This window comes from Triplophysa rosa, linkage group LG24 (assembly GCF_024868665.1).
Source record: "Triplophysa rosa linkage group LG24, Trosa_1v2, whole genome shotgun sequence".
NCBI classification, from domain to species: domain Eukaryota; kingdom Metazoa; phylum Chordata; class Actinopteri; order Cypriniformes; family Nemacheilidae; genus Triplophysa; species Triplophysa rosa.
The window spans coordinates 6670971-6696269 of record NC_079913.1 but is presented as its reverse complement, the minus strand read 5'-3'; the positions used below and the strand labels follow the sequence as shown (position 1 = coordinate 6696269).

General features: G+C 39.7%; 1 protein-coding gene across 2 annotated transcripts in view; it reads left to right on the top strand.

The window, feature by feature from the left end:
- The window catches only part of LOC130547682 (plexin-B2-like), an 86936-nt gene that overhangs the window by 43415 nt on the left and 18222 nt on the right, over positions 1 to 25299 (top strand). For both annotated transcript variants that reach the window (XM_057323866.1, XM_057323867.1), the window contains 9 exons: positions 19973 to 21081; positions 21177 to 21365; positions 21557 to 21685; positions 21860 to 21960; positions 22394 to 22526; positions 23210 to 23369; positions 24688 to 24799; positions 24984 to 25092; positions 25189 to 25290. In XM_057323866.1, coding sequence (XP_057179849.1) covers positions 19975 to 21081; positions 21177 to 21365; positions 21557 to 21685; positions 21860 to 21960; positions 22394 to 22526; positions 23210 to 23369; positions 24688 to 24799; positions 24984 to 25092; positions 25189 to 25290 — 2142 coding nt within the window. In that variant the 5' untranslated portion in view covers positions 19973 to 19974. The remainder of the gene's footprint in view (positions 1 to 19972; positions 21082 to 21176; positions 21366 to 21556; positions 21686 to 21859; positions 21961 to 22393; positions 22527 to 23209; positions 23370 to 24687; positions 24800 to 24983; positions 25093 to 25188; positions 25291 to 25299) is intronic.

Below are 25299 nucleotides of genomic sequence, written 5' to 3'. Positions count from 1 at the left end.
TTACTCTCGGGATTGTCTTAAACAGCTTTGCGGCTGCTCCCTGATCTTCTGATGTTGACTCACGTCTGCTATTGGATGACTTGGCCTCTGTTGTCCTTCGCTAAAGGATCGGCTCCATACGTTTTATACAAAGAAGGTCATTGAAAGATGAAACCTGACCTACCAACCAAAAAAAAAAAAAACACAGACGCTCTCAAGACTCTAAACACACTCTGTCTTTCCACCTTTAACTTATTGAGTGCATTTATATTGGAGCCTCAGGCAGTCTGATCTATTTCACGAGGCGCTGAGGAATTGCTGATTGTGAGGCAGATTACGAGCAACTCTGACTTTTCTGAAGCCAACAACTAATATTTATTTTGCCTGTTATTAAAGGGATAGCTCAACCAAAAATAAAATGATCATCATCTCACTCGTTTGTTTTTCCAAACCAATAAGACTTACTTTATTAAACCTTCTAGACCCTACTGTTATTTTAATGGATTTAGTGGTTGTAATGAGAATTGTATTGGTTTTAATGGAAACTGTAATGGTCTCTGTGGGTCTCCACTGGTAATATGTTGGGTTTTATTAGGAGGGTGTTGTCTAGTGGATGGAAACCAATAGAACACCATTAAATCCTACTGGAATAATAACTAAAACACACTACATAAAGGAACTTTGTAACGGTTTTAATAGTACACAGCTGATTTCATAATGTTATTTGTCATGGAAATCTTTAGAATTTTTTTTTTCAGAAGAGAATTTCAACCCAAAAAGATGTTAGTGCCTGTCAGCCTCGGTCCCTATTCACTTTCATTTTACAGTTTTCTTATTACTCAACATTTCCACAGTTTTGTTCTCCAAACCCCTAAGTAAATGATGTGAGAATTGTGGGTGAACTATCCCTTTTAAACAGCAACTTTCAACATCGAGCTCCTATTATAGACAGAAAACAGTAGCTTTTTATACAATAAGGGAGAGTGAGACCTTGGTAAATGTTGTTTTGATATCGCGTGCCATTTTTCATGAGCCTTTAAAACGGATTTTGCCTCAGTCTGTGATAATGATTAATAGCTTCTGTCAGTCATGTTACTGTGATAATAGGCATGTGTGCATGCTTGTTTTGCACAAAGTGATTACACACAGGAAGTGTGCGATATGGCATGTAAATGCTGTCTGCTTCACTACTGGATCTTAATAGATGTGGATTCACCACATAAACTCTCACCTCTGCAGAGACACAAACACTCTGCTTCAGGCTGTTTCCTGTGGCGGAAAATCGGGTTTGTTTGGGATTCTGGCAACAAAGCACACGTGTTGATGTGACAGGAAATTCATCACAAGTAGTTGTAATAAGTTAGTTATGAGCAAATTCTTCTTCATTAAACCTGAAGGTTGTAATGTTTTATTTTGTTTATTTAACTCAACTCAATTTTATTTATATAGCGCTTTTTAAAATTTTCATTGTTATAAAGCAGCTGTACATGAGACATATTGACTATAAGCAAAACAATAAAAGTTATACCTGTAAAAACAAGAAAAAGGTGAAAACACAGAAGACAGACATACCCACGTACAAAACACTCCACACACACACAAATGTATTTACCCAAAGCCTTCGGTGCATTTTGCTGTCAAATTAATTCTTAATGTGTTTGAGCATGTACCTCATTAATATTACATACTACATTTAAAATATCAGCTCAATTTCTGTTTTATGTATATTTTTTGTAATAAATGGTGGGCAATTTCCTAGCCCCAAACATTTAACTGAGATAAAAATTACGTATTTTTGGCACAAGTAACATAAGGTGAAAAATTGCAATACTAAATCGATTTTTTCACCTCTAATATTTGTGGAGTGCCTCTGAAGTCTCTTGATTTTAGTGAGTATGTGTGTACTTGTGTTCCTGTGTGCATTCGTGCGTAGGCCCCGCCCAATCAGTTTATTCTCCTCCTTGCGTCCTTTTACAGAGAGGTCAAACCACCACAGCCTCTCGGCGAACCTTGGGGTGTTTGCTTTAGGTCTTGTCATTATTAGTTTTAATAGTTTATTCAAGCAGCTATGTTGAGCGATGGGTCTTTAGGGGCCCCGTGAGTGTAAATGCCACTCAGCCATGTTGGAGCAGGAAGCTGGTTTTTGGGTGAGATTCGGGAGCCCAGAGGGCCAAGTAATAATACATTTACATGAAATTAACTTAAGTGCTCGGGTGGTTACCTCCCTTCTACCCTAAAGTCAAACACCCACACACACGGTGTGTTGCGAGAGTCACTGTGATTGACATATTATGCTTGGAGCAGTGTCACGTACCCCTTTAGTTTGCATGTCCTGAGCCTGAGTAAATATTGTCTTTTGGTAAATAATACCTGCTGATGGCTTGGTTGTAGGTAGTGTGGGATTAGGTGGGTTACGTTGAATTGTAAAAAAGATTCTGAATGTTAGTGAATCAAAATGTTACATTTAATGTTATCTATCTAGAATGGCATGTGTCAACACACTTAAGCAATGTTTCTCGCATTGAGCCACCAAAACAAAAAATGTAAGCATAAAATTACAATTTTATCCACGTAATTGCTTGACATTTTGCTTCGCAAACTATTCACTGTTTTAATTACTTTTAATTTGAATTATTTCTACTAAGGTATGAATATACAGTATAATATACAATATGCAGTATATAAAAATAATGTATTTAAAATATATAAAGATTTATTTATGTAAATGCTCATACCCTAAACCTTTTCTCTGCCTTAAAGATCATCACGTATGCTGTGCGCTGTATTGTTGTGCATTTGCTAGATAAACTTTGACGTGATGTGACATATCTGTGATGGGAAACTGGCTCATCTCGTATATTATAGTTTGAGTGGCAGTGACCTGCGCTGTTTGTCACAAATGTGAAAGAAAAATATAACGGTAAATAATTCGGTTGTCATAGAGACCAAATATATTTCTATAAAAATAATGACAAATACCATTTCATGGTCAGCAAATGGCCGGTAAATTCACCCTCCATTGACGGGTATGGCAAAAAGTTAATTTTGGACCCTTCGAGTTCAGCCAACATTCCATCTTTGTTTTCAGTGGCCCAGTTGCATTGTGGGAAGCTCTAGTTTGGCCAAGCGACTCTGATAGAGTAAAACTCTCTGCGGTCTTATACATCAAGAGCTTGGAGAATTACTGCCCTTGTGTAATAATAAGCAATGGAGTTAGATATATAGCCCCTTCCTGAAATTATCGAACTTCTGCTCGGGAAGAATTATGGGCAGTCTCGCTTGTCCTCCCCCCAGTTTATAATCAGTGAGAGTGGAGAAACCAGACGGTAGGGAACAGAAAATACGAGCCGGATTTAAGGGGAATGGTCTTAAAGCCATGCAAGTCACAGATCCAGAGGAAGACTGTGTAGGGAAGACTCATGTTCCTCATCTTTATTTTCCGCCATGACTTTTCCTTTGTACTAATACATTTGCCTTTATTTTATCCAAAGCACCTTGTAAATCAGGTAGCTGCAACCAAAGCAAGCTGCACCAAAATTGCTGCACTTTTGTTATGATCTTGACTGTTTTCTATTGATCCTACTTAAGTCGTTGTAGAAGTGAGACAACAAGAACACAATCGCAAATGACCGACCGGGGAAAAGCCTGTTTTTTGCAGATGTCGTTGAGCACCTGATGTTGTAGGTCCATGAGTGTTGTCCTAAAATTCAGCTGGTTGTCAAATGGTACTTTCAGGTTTCTGGCTGACCTGGATGGTGTTATCTTTGAAGAGCAAGCCTTAGCTGAACAGCCATGTTGTGATGAATTGCCGGGCAAGTTAAGAAGACAAGGAGCTCTGTCTTGTTTTTTTTCTTTCTCTCTCTCAAGACTTGGTTTGATGGATATATTTGCTCTCCCAGCAGTAATAGCTGCGATCTATCCCAGAATTCCCTATTGCTGTAATTTATTCCAAAATCCTTGATCTAGCGGAGGGGCCGTGACATTGCATGCCAGTGGAAGAGAAGAAATGTTTTACCGCGGTTTGTAGCCCGCTGGTGCATGTGGGGAGGGGAAATTGTTTGCCCTGACATCTGAGAGACAGTAATACTCTTTAGCTGCTGATCTGGGTTCAAACACCAATTTGCTCAACGTTGTTAAGACGTATTTGAGTTGATCCTGAATCATAGTTTGATTTTAAGGGAACCAAACGGACAGAGCATCAAAATCTTCTCATGCCTGGCAGGGGTAAAGTGACCCAGAGGGAGCGAGAGAGATGTGATATGTAGAAGTGAATGTGGGAGGAACGAGTAAATGAATTAGTGCTGATATCTGTCTGTGCGTTCACTCGATAAAACGTCTTAGCTGTGCTAGACTAGCAGGCAGACCATCTGCCTCAGTCGTCATGAATTTATCACCACAAATTTGCCAATTTTAACCATCTCTTTAAAATATGACACATTTGTTGTAAATGTAGCGGTGTTTGGCTTGCTAAGGTAAGCTATGGTTCATGCCTGGGGTTCAGTATTTGAATAAACCCTTAAAGTAATATTTCATGTAAAAATGAAAATTCTAAAATTGATCAAACTTGTCATTTCAAACCTGTATGACTTTCTTCCACAGAACACAAAATAAGCTATTTTAAAGAATGTCGGTAACCGAACAACGGCGGTACCCATTTACTTCTGTTGTATGGACACAAAACCTACGCAAGTCAATGGGTACTGCCGTTGTTCAATTACCAACATTCTTTAAAATATCACCCTTTGTGTTCTGCAGAAAGAAAGAAAGCCATACAAGTTTGAAATCTTGAACCTCATATCACAGCTTCTTTATACATGAGTTGCGCTTCAAATCGAGTAAAAAACCAAGCTGAAAAATTGCATTGAGTCATGTCTAGAGAACAAAATATCACAGAGATGTGGTTGGTCTGTTTGTCTTGGGCCAGTGGGCAAGCACCCAGAAGGCCCTAGCAACTGGATATCAGCAGGGTACCAACCACTCACATCATCTTAGTAATCCACATAGCAACACTTTAGCATGGAGACTTGCAAGTGGCGTGCAAGCGCACTCACATTTTCATTAGAGAATATAGGGAAATGTAATACATAACAGTACCACTTTATTTTACAGTCCTGTACATGTCTGTACTATGTACTTACAGTGTAACCATGTAATTGCTACGAACCCTAAACCTAACCTAAAACCATGAAGTATATGTAGTTTCCAGTGTTTTGTTGGGTAGGCACACCATGTACACTATGTGCATGTACTGTAAAATAAAGTGCAACTGACATGTATTTTTATAAAGCATGACAAGGTCTTGACAGGGTCACATGACTCGGTGAGTAAACAGACTCTCGTCCGTCTACAGCTGGGTCGATAAATGGAGAGCGCTGAGGTCAGAAGTCGTGAGAGAGGGCTTCTGAAAGGAAATATACGAGCCCGTTTTCACACAGACTCATAACTGTGAGATTTTAATTGACTTGTAATATTATCAATGTTTTTTTTGCGTTGCATGCTTTTGGAGTTGACATGTGCTTCTCTAAAACAACCCCCCCACCTTGACTGCACATCTTCAGCTCTGTCTGTCTAGAGAGAGGACAAACACAGACAGGTATGACACCTAACGATTCTGTTGACCTTTCACTGTGTCACTTGGTATTTTGATAATCATACGCTTGTGTTGCCTTGCTGTGACAGTGTCTTTCGGCAAGTTTCGGAGGAACAATTAGCTGTCAGATGCTGCGAGACGGCCGTGTCCCTAGCCGCCGACCGAGGGGTTTCAGCTCTGACAAGACTATTGATTCACCTTCTTCTTCCATCCTCTTCCTCCAGCTATCTTAGACATACATCTTGGCCTTTACCTTTTTGCCACAGCATGCAAAGTTAAAACTGCAGGAGTGCAACAGTCTCTTTGTCTTGATCTCACTTTATTTCCAGAACACTTTCACTTTTTGATATGTGTTTTTAGAGATGATTTTCATAGAGACTCACATCTCAGAAAGAGACTGAGATGTGAGTGCTTTGTCAGAAATATATATTAAAAAAGGTCATGAGAGCTGGACCAGAGGAAGACGGATGCTTGCGCTTACTCGACAGTAGTTATTTCACTAGTCATCATTTTGGGGCTTTGACAGACGTGTGGTGTGTGTGTGTGTATAACCAAAATCTGAAAATCTTACATTAAAAGTTTTGTATTTATTGGTCATATATAGGATTTGTCTCAGTGTTTTGTATTTTTGCGTGTGTGTGGTTTAGGCTACTCCACATTCTTCTCCACTTTTCCGCCCTTGTGAAACCTTCAAATCCCCATTAATAGATATCTGAGCTGCAATAGGAAATTTAAGAACCCCAAATTGTAAAATCTCTCATAGGAGTTGATAAGGGAAGAAAAAGAGAAAGGGTAAGCTAATATAACCTCTATCACTTCAACTGTCTGACTGTTTATTAAAAAATTATACTGCTCTCTGGGTGTGTTAAACCGCCCGCCTCTTCAGTTTTGCTTAAACCAAAACATCTCTCAGCATCCGTTTCTTATTCATTGATGTTCTGTGTGTGGTTTCGGTCACGTGTCTAGGATTCATATTTTTTCTCTGCCTTTTAATAAATTGAATCCATACTCAATTTTTCTTTTCCGTATTGTGTGGTATATAAGGCAGAGACAATGAAGTCCACCCAAAGGTCAAAGCCAGACGTAGACCCTTAATATATATACTCTCATTGCTGATGGGATTTGATATCAAAGCCCAGATTTCTCAGTAATTGAGTGTAGAAACCACGAGGATTAGACTGTGTGTGTGTTTGGTGGTAGACTGATATTCTTAGATTCCTGCATTGCCGTCTCATTTCGGAGGTCCACCACATGCCAAAGCTCTTTATTGGAATTTGGAGTTTTTTCCTATTATTTTTTACTTTACGAGCAACTGATAGTAATGCATTTTTGTTTAATTTAACTTATTAAAACAAAGTTCAATCCTAGCCTCATGTTTATACATTTCAGGCATTTTTTTACATTGCTTCAAATATTAATAATTATAACAATGTACATGCAACATGAAATTACTTTTATGTCACTTCTGGCCGTTGGTCTAATTATGAATTATTATTAAGTCACCTCATTTTTGGACCATTAGACACCAAATGCTCAATAAATACAGCAAGTGTAATGATATTCACAGGGGTGGAAGTGTTTTCCAAGTAGATTAGTGGATTTCTTTGTAATTAGTCCATCCATTTTTCACCAATTTGACGCATTCGTAGATTTGCACGTCTTTTGCAAACACAATAAATTGGTTTTATCCTATTGACAAAATAACCAACCAATCACAGTGCCGTTGGACACTTCAGTGAGAACACAATGAGCTCAAAGGAATCTACTTATTTTGGAAACGTTTTACACACACATCTGTTTGGTTTTGTACAGTTGATTATTTTTTGAGTCCAAACGATATTTGTTTTTTAATAGGAGCCCTGTCCCTCTTCCCTCCTTGAGGAAAATGCCCCTGGATAATGGTTATTGTACTCTAATGGTTATCGCCGCTGCCACAAGTCTGAATTTGACTACCCTCATTACCCTTTTAATCTCTGGTGAAATGAATCATGGGGTCTTTCTTTTTTCTTGCACTCTTTCTTTCCTCCTTTCTTTCTGTCAGGTTATTTCTGCATTATTCCTTGTAAGCTGAATTGGTTTCTCAACAGCCTATTAGGAAGTTATCAGAGCATTGCGGCCAGTACAGAATCCCAGGCAGCCGGTACTGAGCTCCAGGCAGCTAAGCTTGCAAATGCCCTGCTTTCTTATGACTGCGGTACGGATCAGCAACAGAGTGCTTGGGCTGCATGAGACCAAAAGTAGGCAGCTGTAAACCTCTCAAATTTGTATTTATTCTGCTCTCTTATCATCTCATACTTGCCTGGGCCAAATTTGAAATGTGCTTTTTCAGTAGTTAAACCAAAGAATCAAAGCTTGATTACGTCACAACCAGAAATTGGCAACATTAAAGTGATAGTTCATCCAAAAAGGAACATTTCAGTTGCCAACATTCTTCCAAGTATCATTCAACCAACCAAAGAAATTAATACAGGTTTGGAACAATTTGAGGGTGAGTAATTCATGACAAAATTTTCATTTTCATTTTTAAACTATCCCTTTAAGAATTAGAAAATTTGGGTTTTAAATCCATGAGTTTGAATTGGCTAACAAGAAGAGTAATTTACTAAATAACAAATATTCCCAGTCAAACAACAATAGAATTTAATTAGTCGCAACGCCTAAATAATTACATAATTATGTTAATTTATATTAATTATGCTTGTTCCCACATATATTTATTTGGTATCTTAATTTCAAGCGTTTTCTAAACAAGTTTTTTTAGGTAATGATGTATTTTATCAGCATTAAAGTAAATGTTTATTATTTAAATTGTTCCATTCTCTGACCATGGCAGCATCCAGAAAAATACTCCTCGAAAGCTGCAGATATCCCACATTTGTCTTGACACTAAACGCATTATTCTCATTCTCAGGAATTTTCAATAAACTGCATTGTAATACAGATTAGTGACTTTTACCCTGCGTCGTCACATGAGCTAGCATTAGCGAAGCCTACACACACGAGCTTAAACAGCACAATGGCTTAGACCGAAATAACTACTTGTCTCTTCCATTTTAAAGTTTCAGATAAAGGCAGAAGTTATTATTATTGTTGAAATAATGTGTAATGTAGGTTCTGGCAAATTGTTTGTACATGTTTAGTTGTGATAGAATAGTGAGGCTGCTTTCGAAATTGTTTTCGGTTTTGCTTTCTAAATTGTGTTGATTCGTCCTCGAGCTGTAAAGCTGCTCCTTTCTTTCTAACAAAGCGTATGAAAGATTTTCGAAAAAACAGGTTACGTTGGTCAAACTATGGTGTTAGCTGAGTTTTGGAACATTTAACCTCTTCATATACCATCTTTATTGTATCTTTGGATGTACACTTATATATACACGCACGCACGCACACACACAATCCAACTCTGCATTCCTTTTACAAATATGTCAGTTTGTCTGATTGTTTAATCTGTCATGCAGTAGAACTCAGATAGACCAGTTCTTCACCTTCATTTGTGCTTATGGGTCATAAATACAAAAAAAATTCATTGTCATTGTTCATCTAGCTACCTGCTTATCTAACTCGTGCATAAAATAAAAGAATGTACAGAAGTGGATATTCATTTGCAGACAGAGTTAAGTGACACTCTTAAATCTTTTTTTTTTCTCTAGCTGATAACCTCGCGATCCCTCCATCAAAATTAGTCAACGTGCAATTCCAGGCATTCACAAAAACACCCACGTTACGGCCACATGTTCTCCGACGCTTCTGTAGAAATAATTTTTCTCTGAAATAATCAGAGAATGCGCGCCAACCTGCCAACCCAGAAACAATTTTCTGCCAGTGATTATATGAGAGTGTGATCTTATGAAATGCCCTTTGATACAGTCATTTTAATTCAGACCCTATATTATGGTTCTGTGTTGTTTCGCCTTCGGTTCAGAGGCTTGCTGGAGGGTGTATGACTGAGACACACACACATACACAACAGAAGATATAGTCACTCAGTCTGGGAGAGTTAAGGCGAGACGGACAGATAGAAAGAGACGGAACAAGTGCCCATTGGGAGATTGAAAAGAGCACTGTGCTCTCTGGATGATGAAACGCATGTGTCATCCTGAGCGTGTGTGTCTTAAATCAGTTCCGTGGGTCTTCGTGAAGGTGTGTGTGAGGTTTGTACTTCTGAGGGCCATCTTTTTGAAAGTGTCCTCACTAATGGAAAGGAATATGTCTTTCGCAAGAGGACATTTCAGGTGATTCTCGCCATTTCAAATCACGTTTGCTTCAGATCTAATTATGTCAACAGGATTCTCTTTGGGTTTGGTAGGGTTGGCGAATGGCAAATATCATTTTCTTGGCGTGCAAACAATGATGTCCATGAAATGTCCTTAGTGATATAGCTTTTTAATATCTGTTTCTGTAGTAATTGTGGAAGTTGTATGAGAAACCGTATCAACAGATATACACTATTCAGGTCAGTCTACTTTTAGCACCAAGCCAAAAGCTTTGTTTTCGTTTTTATAATATTTTGCCTTCTCTCAAAGAAACTTTTACATGTTTTATAGATAGAAGACATGCTTTTGCAGGGCATGCAAAACATGATGTAAGAGAATGCAAAAAATAAATTAAAATCCCTCCCTGTCCCTTAAGGGAGTCCGTATTATATCAATTTCAGTTTTGTCTTTCATCCTAGTTGGGGACATTTGCACCCAGAGTTGGCAAAACCTGACCCACCTACACACATCTCTTGAAGGTCAATAGCATCTAAATGCTGTCATTGCTGTTGGATTCATAATGCAGTACGTTCACCTTTTATCGGGCCATAAATCATCAAACTTCTTATTAATACCTCTCAGCATCAATCATGCAGTGTTTGTTTTATACACAAGTAAACACTCTCGCTGAATGCGAGTCGCTTATTGATAATAGGCTTCAGAGAGGTTCTGTAATGGCATGGTGAATGTGCTTGTGGGTGGTTTCGCTGGTCTAATTATGATCCACTTTGGAAATCACAGCTCTGAATATGTACAGTTGACTGATGAAGATGTGCGTGTTTTTGCACTCCTGTAAACACACGTTTTGTGTATGGATGGTTATTTGAGTGTTATGTTGTGTTATTTATAGTGGATTGTCTATTGTAATGACTGAACTCTGGAATACTTGATTCTGATTGGTCAGTCGCGGCATGCGTAGGATTTGTAGAATGACTGCTGTGTAGTAAAACTCTGGAACACCCAACAACCATTTTCTTGTACAGTTTCGGTTCCAAATTGTGTCTTCTTGCATAATCACATTGTTTTACACAAATCAATATTTTATGTCCATTTCTCATTTGTATGGTAAGCAGCCAGGTAATAAGCAGACTAATGTACAGTCATTTTCATATAAAATAAACCATTTCAGGATGATACAAAACCGTAACCAAATCCTTGGTCATATTTTGCGGTAATGACCGGCTGACAGTACATTACTTACCATCATTATTAGGCTGTAAGTGATCACTTATGTAACGGTAAACACAAATACAGTAATATACAGTACTGTAGCTGACAATGAACAGTAAAATGCTATAGGTGCCTGTTGAGGGATAGAGATTTAGTAAGGAATGTCGACGTGTGCCAGAGAGTAAGAATTGACCCCAGTACTATAGATTTTTGAATGAAGGGCCTTTTCTCATTAAGTAGGTCATAGAGTGGGTTAGCCATAGAGGATTTGTGAAGTATAAATGCCTGCAGCTGTGGTTATTTGAATATATTTATTATGGAAATTATAGAGGTTTTATAAGCCCTCTGTAATTAGTCTAGTGGTGGGATGTCGTTGACAAAAATCCAAATATGTTGACTGATTGTGATTCACTAAATACATTGATGAGTGTCGTACTGAATGTTTGCCCTCTAAAAACGTTATTCGGCCTCCCATAATCCACTGGGTCCTTCTCATTCACTGCAAGGATGTAGTTCAGGATATTTTTTAGCACAATGGCACCAACAGCAGTGTGTTCGTGTATGGTGAAAAACCGTAACTTTAATTTCGTTATGGTTTATTGACCAATGGTAACACGGATCATGGGACACGTTTATGAAGTCTAATATTAAAGTGAATGCTGACTTTAAAGCAAAAGCGGGCTATACGATTACAGATCATGATTATTTTCTTTAGGCAACACTTCATACTCATTTTTTTATTTAAATATAATTTGTAACGAAAAGAAAAAGCACTAAATTAGACAACTTGAGCACAGACCTTTGGACCCCACTGTATTGTTCCATCAATAGGTATCTTTAAAACAATTTTAACAATGAACTAATTAAATTAACCTCTGTGTGATGTTTCTGACAGTTTTATTATTTTTTGTACCCTTTCCTTCCAAAAAACTCTTTATTTGCCTAACGGTCTCTCACTCTATCTCATTCTGTATTTCCCTAAAGACAGCTGAATTTATATCAGTTCTGGTAAAGTTATTGACTTTTGGCCGCAACATCCGTGAGTAGTCGCTGATAGTCATACCTAATAAGGTGGATGTGTGTGCATGTTGGCCCGAGGCGTTGAAGTGCTGGCTAATTAAACCCCAGTGTAATTTATTAATACAATGTGTTCTGGATGGAGCTGCCGGTTGTGTGCTTAAGTGAGAGCAATTAGGAAAGCTATCATGTGGAAAAGATACGTTATCTCCACAGTAAACTCCATAGCTCGAGGGAAAACTGAGAGAGAAAGAACAAGAGGGATGAAGATAGAAAGAAAGCTGAAGAGAAAGGAAGGAAAAGAAGAGTAGATAGCGTCTAAAATGACTTTGGCATGCTTTGCTTCCTCCTAGAGAACTCTTCGGCCCTAAAGTAGTCGACAAACTCTTCTTCCACTCTTGTAATTTGTCAGCCACGCCATTATGTCTGTACACAGAGGATTCATTTGTTTTACGCACCCATCCATGCATTCATTAGCTTCTGTTCCCCTTTCTAAATGCTTCTTTTTGCTTTTATTGCTGGATAGGTTCAGGCTAAGTTAGCTGGCCTGTTTTAGAAGAATAGGACCGAATAGCTGTTTTTTTACGGGCACGATCCCACCAGCGGCCACACGCACAAAGGCGGCCTTGTCGTTTCTGTGCCGAGTCGTACTTGCCTTCCTTGTTTCCAGTCGATCTCTCTGGTTGTCTGCCTGTGTTCCTTTCCAAAAGCTTTTCTCGTTCTGTCTTTTGTTAACATGCTAGAACATGCCCGCAATCACTCACGGCTAGCGATAAGTGGTACGCTAGCATTACTTGAAGGGCGCTCTGAAGTGATCATCTCTTTAGCATTCAATTTTACATTATTACGGAAACCGACAGGCAAAAATACCTAAAGCGCAGTGCAGTGCATAGTGTGTGGACACGGTTATTTCAGCTACGACAGATGCTTTGACAAACAAGTTCAGCGGAATAGTGTGTATCAAAGATGTCAGGGGTGTGAGAAGCGCTGCGGTGTCATAGGAAGCCACTGGTTAAATGGTTCACTGATACTGGCCTACACAAGGCCCACACCTGAACATCACTGAAAAACTTGGGGATGAATAGGAATGATGACTATATGGGAGCAAATTCCTACAGCCATGTTTCAACATTTGCTTAAAGGTCCTGACAGATAAGGGGAAGAGGTTATTGCACCAATGGAAGGACCATGTCCGTCCTAAAGTTTTAGTTCACTCAAAAACACATTCTGTCATTTATTCATCCTCATGTCATTCAGAATCTGTAAATGACTCTCTCTTATCTGGATATTCGAGAAATGCCTCGGCGGATATGTGTTTATACAGCGGAAGTCAATGGGTACCAAGTTGTTTCCAACATTTTTCAAAATATCTTCTTTTCTGTTCTGCAGAAGAAAATAGTACATACAGGTTTTGAATGTCACGAAGAGTTTCTTTACCTTGGGTGAAACATCAATTAATGCCTGTGGTTTTAAAGAGAAATGTTCAAATGTGGTTGATTTGATGTTCACATTTTTTTGGGCTGTGCAGTGTAAACATGCCCATTGTAAACTATTCATATTTACACGCATGTTGAAGTTCAACTTTATTCAAACTTGCGTGGGTGGAATATTCTTGTCTTAGTATGTGAATGTGTGTGTGTGTGTGCATATTTGAGGTAATAGCTTGGGGGAACCTCTCTGTATTCTTAGCTTGTTGAAGGCACTGAAGTGGAGAGAATTATAGATTCAGCACAATGAGCAGTCAAATTTAATCAACGTGCCTGCTGTTCTCCACAACCCAGTGAATGAGATGACACGGCTTCACTTCGATGCTTATGTGTGTGTGTGTGTGTGTGTGCATAGATGCATGTGATGAGTTGGTTTTTGAGTAGCAAAATCAGAAAGAAAGCAATTTGTAGACATTTGTTAATATTTAAGTTATTCATCATGTGTGGGTCAGCTAATATGGAAATTGCTTTGAGAAACTTTGAAAAGACAGATGCTTAAACTGAATTCATCACTGGACAAGTTAAACGGACCTCTATGTGATATTTCTGGCAGATTCTTTCCTTCCAAAAACCTTTTCGTCTCTTTTTAGCTGTAATAATCACTTGCGGTATCTCATTGCACATCTCTCGGAAGACTGCTGGAACTGTCAGCTGTGATAAAGTTATTGACTTTGACCTACAACACGGTGCAGTAGGCAGATTCATTTGTGGAAAGGTCAGATCGCCCCAAACCAAAGATCAGTTTTCGAGTTATAATTCACCCAAAAATCTAATAAGAAAGTAATTTTGTTTTGCATAAAGCTTATTTTTAGGACTGTTTTATTCACAAGAGGAGGATTTTGTAGCAATATGATTACATGGGGGCAGATGGAAACACGCATCTTAGTCTATAGAATAAGCTATGCAGAATATAATTTTGTTTACATTTTTTTTAGATGAATAGTTATTTTAAAATAAAATGAAGCAAGAAGATAATAAAACACCTGAACATCACTCTCATATTCGAAGGAATTACATTTAGATGTTCGGGGTGGACATAAAGATCAAAACGTTAATTAACTGCATCTGTTCCTAACAAGAGCTGTCTAGATTACATTAGCATAAAACAGACTCTTGATTTATCCCTACATCTTCGTAAGCGAGCCACGATCGCACAGCACGTGCGGCACGCTCCACTTTGATCCCCGCTCGAGTAACAGTGGATGATGCGTTGCTGACAAATTGCATCAAAATTGTTTTCGAGCAGCTTTATGAAACTAAACCGCGTTTTGGCATTCAGCGCTTCAACCTGGCTTATGAAAGTCTGAGCTACGTGTTTCACCACACTGCTGTCATCTGCACACATTCACTCTCTCTCTGCGGCTGACAGCTGTAGAATAGAGTGATTATCGGCAGCACCAGTGATTGAGCACAAGAGAGCGGGGGAGCACGGTGATGGAAGGCAGAGATTGTGATAGAGATGTTTCAAGAACGCTAATGAAGAGGGGTGGGTATATACAGCAATTCTGGAAAGGTTCACTGTACACAAATACACACTACTGAGGGGCATTTTTAGGTACCATAGTTGCACTTCAATAGGCGATCGATGTATATAATCAGCTCTTTTTGGGTCATTCTGTGATTATGGGTATTGTCAGATAACTTCACCCGCTTTGAAGAACAACAAGTCTTGTGTAGTTGGCCTATTATGCTCATGCAACAGTTGCCAAATACTCAGTAAATATTGAACACTTTCATATTTCGTCAGGAATTTTGAGTGAACTCAGTGCAAAACAGTTTCCTCCCCGTTTTGGTCATGTCTCTATTGCTATCATTACTTTTTTATGCATGTCTTGCCATTATATTGGCCACTAACCGCCCTGCTCTCTAGATATTGGCATCAGACATTAAAAAGCAAATTCTGAAGCAGCATTTCACTTATTTTGCAAATATGTCAATCCCATAATGCATTGCACCAAGACTGTAAAAAGTCAAAATTGTTGAAGTGAGACAAATGTTGATAATACACTACAATTGTGCTCTACAATTCAAGTTTGAAACACTTTTATTTATATTTTTCCATCAACACAGTGTAACACAATTCTAAAATTTGTTCAAAACTTTGTTGTCTTCAAAGTAGTCACACATTGCCTAGAAAGTCTGTTTTTCAGCCAAATTCTTAAGGTCTCACCCTGAAAAGATATTTTTCTGTTATGGGCACTATTATTTTGTCCAAGGCATCCTTTTAAAAAATATTTATTTAAATAAACATTTTGTTTTTTTTAATGAAAGAAATTACTAATTGGCACAATTATATTTTTGACTTCAAAAGTAATTTGAAGGCATAACATTTACACATACACCTTCAGTTTAAAAGATTTTTAAGATCATAATAAACATTTCACTGAAGCGTTTCAACACTTTTGAGCATCAGTGCGCTTACTTTTTAATACTGTATGCTTATGTTCCTGTAGTTTAACTGGTAGAACATTATGTTGGCGCAAAGATCATGCGTTCGACTCCCAGGGAACACGTTATTAAATAGTCATTTTAAATAAAACTGCTTATAAGATGTCTTAGTATTGCATCATTAGCTTAGCAACATGCTAACATCACTGGTACAGATTTTAATTTGTGTCACACAGTCTGTCCCTTACGAAAATATCCCATGGTTTTACTGCAGTGAAACAATGGTTTTACCAATTGTACACCAAAAAACATGATTTTGCCTCAAAGCATTCCTAGTCAGCTACTTAAGTTTCCTTGAGAAAACATGCCTATGTAGCCAACAGGCTGTGAGGCAGCTCATTTGGTCTTGAAACAGAGCCTCAATGTGTACGTGCAATGAGCAGAAAGCGCGAGATGATCTTTATCTGTTTATTTGTCCCCATCGTTTTCCCAGAGGCCATCAGACCATGTGAGAACGTCCTGAGCTAGTTCACTTCCAGCTAGAGTAATTGCCCTAACCCTTGCACTCATCTCTCACTTGATTTGAACCAGCCGGTTAGTGCACACACGATTCCCTCTAATTCCTTTTTACACACATGTTAGACAAGGGCATTTTTGCTATTAACCTCAATCTGTAAGTGCCTTGGTGCAGCTTTGCTCAGTCGTAAACACTTTAATTGTTTGTCCTGGTTCTTTTGCCTTTTCCGATCAAACAGCAGAACAGACGTCTGGTGTCTTCTCCACCATCTGGGCCTGTATACATATTAAAGATTCCAGAGGGGGAAAAGGGCAGCACTTTCTTATCGCCTGTTTTGAATGGAGTCCATAATTTGGTGATGCATGGCAGTGCAAAACTATGGGCTGCTAGACCACATGTACAAGGGTGAATGAGATGTGACAACAGTGGGCTATACTGTAGTTCATTCACTGTCATATGTAAAAAAAATTGCCTGTTTTATTTTCTGTGATCGATCACAATGATTCTGTCACATGGACTTGGGAGATGTTTACTGTTTTGAATTCCACAATGTTTGTAAACAAGCACTTTATCAGATGTGTGAAGAGCGGCACCTGTTTTTTAAGCATTCGTTTGTAAACTTACAAAAAAAGGTTTACGCTCTAAAACCACAACATCATGGTTTCAAAGATAAACCAGAACTTGCGTCTGGTAACACAAATATGTGACTTATCTTTAGCAAAGTAGCAGCTGTTGTTTACTTTACATTTTAAAACCAAATGAGGTATCTCTCTTACCAGGCTTTTTTCCACTGGCCCATGGTCAGCCAACAATTTTTGGCCCCTAATTTGTGTATCCTGCCCTACGGCATGCAAATAAAGGCTACAAGACTGCATGTTCACTTTAAGTGCACCATTTAGAACAGAGCCAAAATCAGAGTCTCGCAGTCGTCTGGGATAATTTAAATTTTTCTTTTACACATTCCGTGAGCTCTTTCGATATTGGACAGCTTTCACCTGTGCGTCCAGCCTTTCTTGGTCCCTATGATCCCAGCTTTAATTAGTCTGGCAGTCTCACCTGTCAATCATCCCGGGTGCTCCGTGGAGACGGTCATTGAAAAGCAAAAGCAAAGGCAGCCGTGACATGAGGGCAGAACTTGACGCCCCATTTCGCATAACCAAACAGCACTTTTAAAGTCAATCATTCTGGTATGCTGCTAGAATAGCAAAAATATTGACTGTTTTCAAACCAAAGAGGTCTATAAAACCTGCGAGAGCCAACTGTTGGCATCATGTTCAATAAGAGAAAGTTTTTAAACAAGCGATGCTGGGGGTGTGGGAGACGGGAAACAAGTTAGTACGAGTGGTCGGATATACTGTAGTATACAGTATGTGAGAGGGGAAGCTGACATCAAGTTTGAGGTAAAGTGGTTTTAGTGGTAACGCTTCAGAGAAGTCTTCTGTGTAATGCCCCCGCAGCAGAGTTGCTGCTTCAGCTTTGTCTGCTTGTGTACTGGGCTACCGATCATGTTGTTTCTTAACTCAGAAGGAAGAATAACCTTGTGTTTGTATGAACCACAGTCCACAAACCTCTACTCACAAAAAGAGCATCAAAAGCCTTCCCCCTCCTGTTCTGAAGCCTGCCGCACTGTGAGTTCATTTACGGGCAGCTCAGGTTGAGATAGCCCTAAAGTAATTTAGAGGAAACCTGCTTGGTTTGGCTTCAGATCAGAAAAGAAATAAAGGAAACGCTGTCTGAGTCTTACCCTCTGTTGTAGTTCGGAGGAACATAGTGATAGAGGCGCACACAAAAAAACATTTCCTGCTACATTCTTTCTTGTAGAGTTCATGTTTTGGAGGATGTGTGGTGGTCACGTGACACGGCATCAGTGGGAGCGTTACGCTCGTTATTGTGGAAATGTTTTGTATGAATGGATGTTTATGGGGTAAATTTAATTTTATGTTTTCTGAAGAAATGTGAGTGCTTGCCTGTGCAAAACTCTAGGCGTTGGTATGTGGTTGCCAAGGCATTTAGAGTGGTTGTTAACAAGTTTGTTACTGTATGTGGTTTGTTTTCTTGGTGGTTGGGAAAAAAGGAATATGCGCAAGTCACTGTGATACTGTGGTATGAATTGTGACATCCACTTGAAAGCTGAAGAATCACTTCGGTATGCATCATTATCATTTATATAACGCTAGCGAACAAAGTTACGAGAAAGTTGAGTGAAATTTCAATTTGCCCCCTGAAGTTTTCCCTCAAAAAGCGCCGCAGTTGGCTGCACAAATTGACAAGAGCGATAAAAGCAAAGTATTTCTAAAGAGGCACAACCTCCACCCCTGTTCTCCGTTCATTCATCTTCCTTTCATCTGCGCCCTTACCACTTCAACAGTTCCTAAACACTGGGACGGAAGTCAAGTGCTCATCAAAAGAATCAGAGGAACGCCTGACGCCAGCGTAACAAAAGGTGACTTAGTGAATTCTGGGTACTTCAGCAGGTGGGCAAAACAAAAAAAGATCCTGTCTTTTTCTTCCTGTAAACAACATGGTGATCACCGACGCGGTGTGCGTAGTTTTTGTAATGCGCAATAATATTTATCCACTGCCAGTTCTTATATGAATATTAACTTGATTTTACAGGAAAAATGAACTAACCTATTTTATGAAGAGACCATTTTGGATGAAATCATGCAAGGCTTTTAAAAAAAACAAGAAATGAGATACTGTACAAATTCATACAAATTTAGGAGAAAAACTGGGAAGGTCAAATGTGTCATTCCCCGGTAATTCTGCTCGCAACTCCGCAGTCATATTTGCCTCAACATAAAAATCCTCATGACGGAAGTTCTTGTTACTGTACACATTTTCTCTGTGGATGCAACTGAGGGAGTCCATCAGACACCCCGTCCCACACCCAAAGCTCATAAAGAATTCATGCTAGGAGTTTAGTGGATATTACCGTCCTCATTGATTTTAATGACGGGACTCCAGAGACACGAGGTGAGGCAGGGCTCGCTTTTTCTCTTTACTTAGTGTCTGTCAGTTCTCCGGCGCGCAGGCTTTTCAATGAGATTAGAGGTTACCGTGGCGGGCACGTTAACTGTGGCATTGTGTTTGTCTGGTGTTAACTGTTAACAGGAGTCTGTACTGCTGATTCAGAAAGCGTAGACACGCGCCTGGCAAAAAAAACATGTGACAGGAAGGAGCAGTTTTGGCATGTAAGCGAGTTTCATTACGATTAACCAAACCAAGTTATCTTCCCTCCCGCACACGCATGAATGATTCACACGGACAGTAATGCCTGTCTGTCTTGATATTTGTGCTGATTGTATCATTCAGCGCTGAGAAAGCAGGTCATGTGACCATAATGCAAGTCTCAGTGTTTGATTAATCAGAACACATTTGTTTGCATTTTCACACTTTGACACTATAACTTCAATTATGACATTTTAGTGATGTTTGGCGAGGGAAAGATCATCGCTGTTGCTCAAGAGTTCAGGGTTTTGAAAAAAGTGTGATATTACATTTCAAAGCAATCAGACTAGTGTTGCGGTCCAAGTGTGTTCTGCATTAACCTTCTACAATTTGTCTTTTTAAGAGATGGCGTGGAGGGCCTTGGCAGCATTGTCCATGCTGCTGTGTATTGGCTCATCTTGCTGCGATGATACTCCAGACCAGTTCACCTCTAAAACCATCATCAACAATGTCGTTCAGGACCCTCACACCAGCCGAATCTACCTGGGTGCCGTAAACGCCATCTACCAGCTGAACTCTGACTTGAAGCTCGAGAGCACCGCCGTGACTGGACCTAAGAAGGACCACCCGCAGTGCACTCCCCCGATTACCTCGCAGTGCGCTGACGCTAAGGATACAGACAACATTAACAAACTCTTGCTGGTCAACTCAGCCAATGGCACCTTGGTCGTGTGCGGCAGCGTGTTCAGGGGCATCTGCTCCTTGGTGAACCTCAACAGCGTGGAGAAGCCCGTGTACTACAGCGACACTAAAGGAGAAAAAACGTACGTGGCCAGCACTGAAGAGACTGTCGCTGTGGTTGGAGTTATTTCTTATTTCGTGGAAGCTCATTCTAACCTCAGCGTGTTTTTGGTGGGGAAGGGCTACGGAGGCTCGGACAGCTCGAAGCTGGTCAGCACTCGGTTGCTGCAGGAGCACGGCGACATGGACGTCTTCGAGAACATGGTGGAGGCGTCCACCGTGCAGGCCAGCCCGTTCGCTCAGCGTTACGTCCATGACTTCCGCCACGCTTTCAAGGATAACGGCTACATCTACTTCCTGTTCTCGCGCACCCCGGGCACCAGCGACAGCAGGAAGATCACTTTCGTGGCACGCCTGTGTGAGAACGACCATCATTATTACTCTTATACCGAGCTTCAACTCAACTGCTCCAGCAACAGCCAGCGACAGGAGAATACGTACAACAAGGTCCAGGCGGCGTACCTGGCCACACCCGGTGCGGATATGAAACTTTCGAATCCGAACGATAAGGTTCTGTTTGCGGTGTTCAGCGCGGATGAGAACAACAGCCAGTCGGCGTTGTGCATGTATCCGCTCAGCAGCATCAACGCGAGGCTTGAGGAAGTGATCGAGTCGTGCTATATAGGAGAAGTTCTGGAGGATGAGAAGCCGAAGACTGTTTACTCACCCTACATCTCCAAAACAGAGGCCATCTGTAACACCAAAAGAACTGTGAGTTGGATTTGTCATCTTAAATTGTAATTTCTATGTACATGAGAAGTGTAATGCCCTTCTTAACCAATTGTGTTTGTGTTTTGGCTAAGCAGAAGGAGATGGTGAAGGATTATAAATGCGGAGCAGAGTTTCTACCCTCACCGCTAGCCAGTAAACCCGAGTACGCTCTGGCCGTGAAGCCAGTCTACACCAAAACAGACATGCTTACAGCCGTAGCTGTGACGGTAGAGAACGAACACACAGTTGCCTACTTGGGAACCAGTGGAGGAGATGTATTACAAGTGAGGACCTGTGTTTACCTTAAATTGTATATCATTTAACCTTGTCGTAAGACACCTGAGCTTTGGTAACCGAATGACATTTTTTAAAGTGGTGAAACCTGAAAGTTTTACTGCCTCTGTAAGTTGCTCTGGATTAAAGCATCTAGCTGAATGAATGTAAACTCCTAAACCACTTCTCTTTTACTCTGCAGGTTCATCTCGACCCCAACCATACTGGCTTCTATCACAGGATTTCAGGCGAATACACAGGTAGTGAGGTCAACAAGAACCTGTTTTTTGATTCGAGTTCGGATCATCTGTACATGACCGCCGGCACAAAGGTTTGTAAATGGTTTATGTGCTACACATAGATAAATAGTTTTCTGAGTGTATGCCTTTTAGTTTAAAGACTTAATTTTCAATCTTCATTCCTTGAAGACCTTTAATCACAGAGGAATCAGCTGTTTTAAATCGTAAACTAAATAAATTGTGTTTTTATTGTTGTTTTTTTGTAGATCACCAAAGTGCCAGTGCAGGCTTGTGAGCAAAAGAAAGACTGTCAATCATGTGTGTTCCAGCGTGACCCGTATTGCGGCTGGTGTGTTTTGGAGGGCCGGTGAGTCTGTCGAAACTCATTTTACTAACGTTTAACACCATTTGGCCGGTTCAACTAATAGTCAAACAAACCGTCAAAAAAGACTTGTGGGTCTCTGATAGCTTGTGCCACCTGACGATCATGTGACTTTCGTTTGAAACAGGAAGCTGGTTACAAATTGCATTTTGTAAGTGGAACATTCCAAAATGTAGCAGAATTTAATAATAACAGAATATCTATTTTATAGCTGAAACCTTAATTGTTTAAGCCTTTCTAATTGTATCTTTTTCATGGATGCTCACTACGTCGCATTTCAAACCACCTGTTGTAGCAAATGGACAACCGAGCCATACTTCGGGCTTTAGGTAGTAGATATTGGTGTGCAGTCCACTGGAAGCAGGCTTACGACAATGCAGTGTGGCTTATTACCCGCAATTCTATTTTGTTTCCGCAGATGCACCAGGAAGAAGGACTGCAGCAGAGGAGAGGAAAAGAACGCATGGCTGTGGAGTCCGAAGCAGACGTGTGTGACCGTTCAATCCTTTGAGCCCCCCAACATCAGCTGCAAGAAGACAGATAGAACACAGGTATCACACACACACTATGATGCTGTCTCCCGTTATTTCAAATCCTAACCTCTTAAGGATTAACTCAACTCTGGGATTGATATTTCGTTGGCTGGAACAGATCCAGTCTGCGACTCTAATCCCCTTTTCATGAGTCGACATGATAACATTTCTAAACAAGGCATCTCAAACTGTAATATCAGACTACATGAAGGGATAGGGCACTTCTTATGCATTGCTAATATGCCTCAGAAGCATCTTAAGTGGTTTATAGAAGAGACTTCCTGTATACTTTAATTAACTTCCTGGATCAGCTGTAATAAATAAAGGCAAGTCTGGCAAACCAGTCTGTGCATATTTAAAGCTGCCCGTGGTCATGAAACACCATTTTAAAAATTGATTTAAAAGTGTGATTCCAGGCCTTGAATATAATTTTTTTATAAATAAATAGTTTTTATTGTGACTTTTTTGAGTGGATATGTTTTTATAGGTGCTCCAACTTTATTATTTATTATTAAATATTTAATCATCTAATGATGTCTGTTTTGTGAATGCAATCTGTGTTATTTCTTAAATTTTTATCCAATAATCATACGTGACTGGAATTTCTGGCGTACTAATATTTAGAACTCTGTTTTATCCACAAATTTTACATTTCAATTTTGTTGTCTCCTAAACCTTATTTTTTTGTTTTTAACTTTCAGGTGAAGATTGACGTGCCCTCCCTCCCTGCCATCAGCAGTCCAGATACATTGAAGTGTGTTTTTGGTGATTACGAAAGCCACGCCACCCTTACGGAAGACACTCAGGTCATCTGTGCTCTCCCGACCTCTGACTACATACCGCCCACACCTGAGACGCAAGGTGAGAGCAGATCTCTTCCTGTTTGTCGTTTAGCTTCCTCTATAGCTGCCCTCCCGCTGTCTCCGGCATCCCAGAACATACAGATGGGGTCTCACAGATGATGTCCGGCATGAATAATTTAGTTCTTCTCTTGGTGTTAGTAATTTGTTACATTTGCGATTGTTAATTAGGACGATTGCTCTTTCAAATATGAAATTATTAAAGTAATTATTATCAAAGTCATACATGGGCTGCCATGTATGAAATATAGTGGCATCTAGCGGTGAGGTTGTGAATTGCAACCAATGGCTGACTCCACCCCTCCCCCCTCTCTTTCGAAGCACTACGGTGGCTGACGCAGAACAAAGATGTTGTCGCGTTTTCGCTTCTTTCCTGAAGAAGATAGCGTATTTGCGCTCTGTAGAGAAGTTGTAGAGATGGTGAATTCCATGCAAGGGGACCCGCGGTGTATGTAGATAGAAATAGCTCATTCTAAGGTGATAAAAACATAAGATTTCATTATGTAAGTTCTTTATACACCTCTGAAGTAGGGATGTAACGATTCACTCAGCTCACGATGCGATGCGATGCGATTCACGATTCTGATCTCACGATGCGATTTATTCACGATTTACTCGCGATTTATTTTTACAAAATGAGTTGAAACAAATTAGAAATGAACAACTTCCCTTGCATTATTTCTTAAATGCTTCACGTTTCTTTGTATAATAAAATTATCTTTTATTTTAAATAACAAAACTGAACTGCAATTTTATAACAAATTAATAATAGAAAAAGTCTCTTTAATATAAACAAACTAATCCTGTCTGTGCTTTTCTTGGATTTTTTGCATTTAAGAAATATCAGCATGTCCACGTGTAGGTTTGCAGTGAACATGGCGGCCCCTGCTGTTCAAAAAATGTATCGCGATTCAGTTCACACCTCAACCGATTTGAATAGTCACACATTATAATCGATTTTCAACCGGCTCACAGTGAATCGTTACATCCCTACTCTGAAGACATACTTATGTATATTATATTGCATCTCTGTCAATAGCTTTTCCATAAAATTACACACAGCACCTTTTAGTAACCTTTTTTCTTACTGTTTTAAGTTTTTAATTTACATTTAATTTATGCATTACTTTGATATATGGCAGGCAGATGCGTTTATCTAAGCAGCTTAGTGTGAATTTAAGCTACACTTTTTGTGTGTGTGTGATTCGAACCCATGACCTTGGTGTTACTAGCACCACTCACTACTACAATATTCGAGAGTTAAGAATTGGCTTTGTGAATTACTCTCAACTGATGTGTGTTGCCTTTCATTTGTGTAGATTTTGTGGCAGTACCAGTGACGATTAAGGTGAATGAAGACATTGAAGTGGCCTCCAGTACGTTTGAGTTCTACGACTGTGCAGCCGTGGTAAAGAAAGCACAGAATACACCGTAAGTATCACACACTCGGCTCTCAACCAACAGGTGGCGCTGTTTTAGACAAGGACATTATCTCCATGTGAATATAAATCACTTTGTAATGAAAATTGCATTGCTGTTTATTATAACAAGCTATAATTACGTTGTCAGCCTGACTTAATTCCTCGTTCTGATTGGTCGACTGTGTGCTTTGCAGTTGCATCGCTTGTGTAACCAGCAAGTGGGGCTGCCAATGGAACATTGAGGAACATACATGTAGTGATAGAGATGATACTGTTGGGGGCTATATCATTAAACCCATGGAGGTAAGAGCGATTTCACTTGTTTGTGAATGCACAGTTCTCTAAATGTACATCTTTCTAGCATCTGAATACTACATGGATGCTCTCTGATTCTTGCAGGATAACCGGTGTCCCCAGTTTGAGCTCCCAGACCCTCTGCTCATTCCTGTTGGCATCAAAACCCGCATTGAATTTCAGGGCAAAAATATGGATGAATACTCGGTACAATTT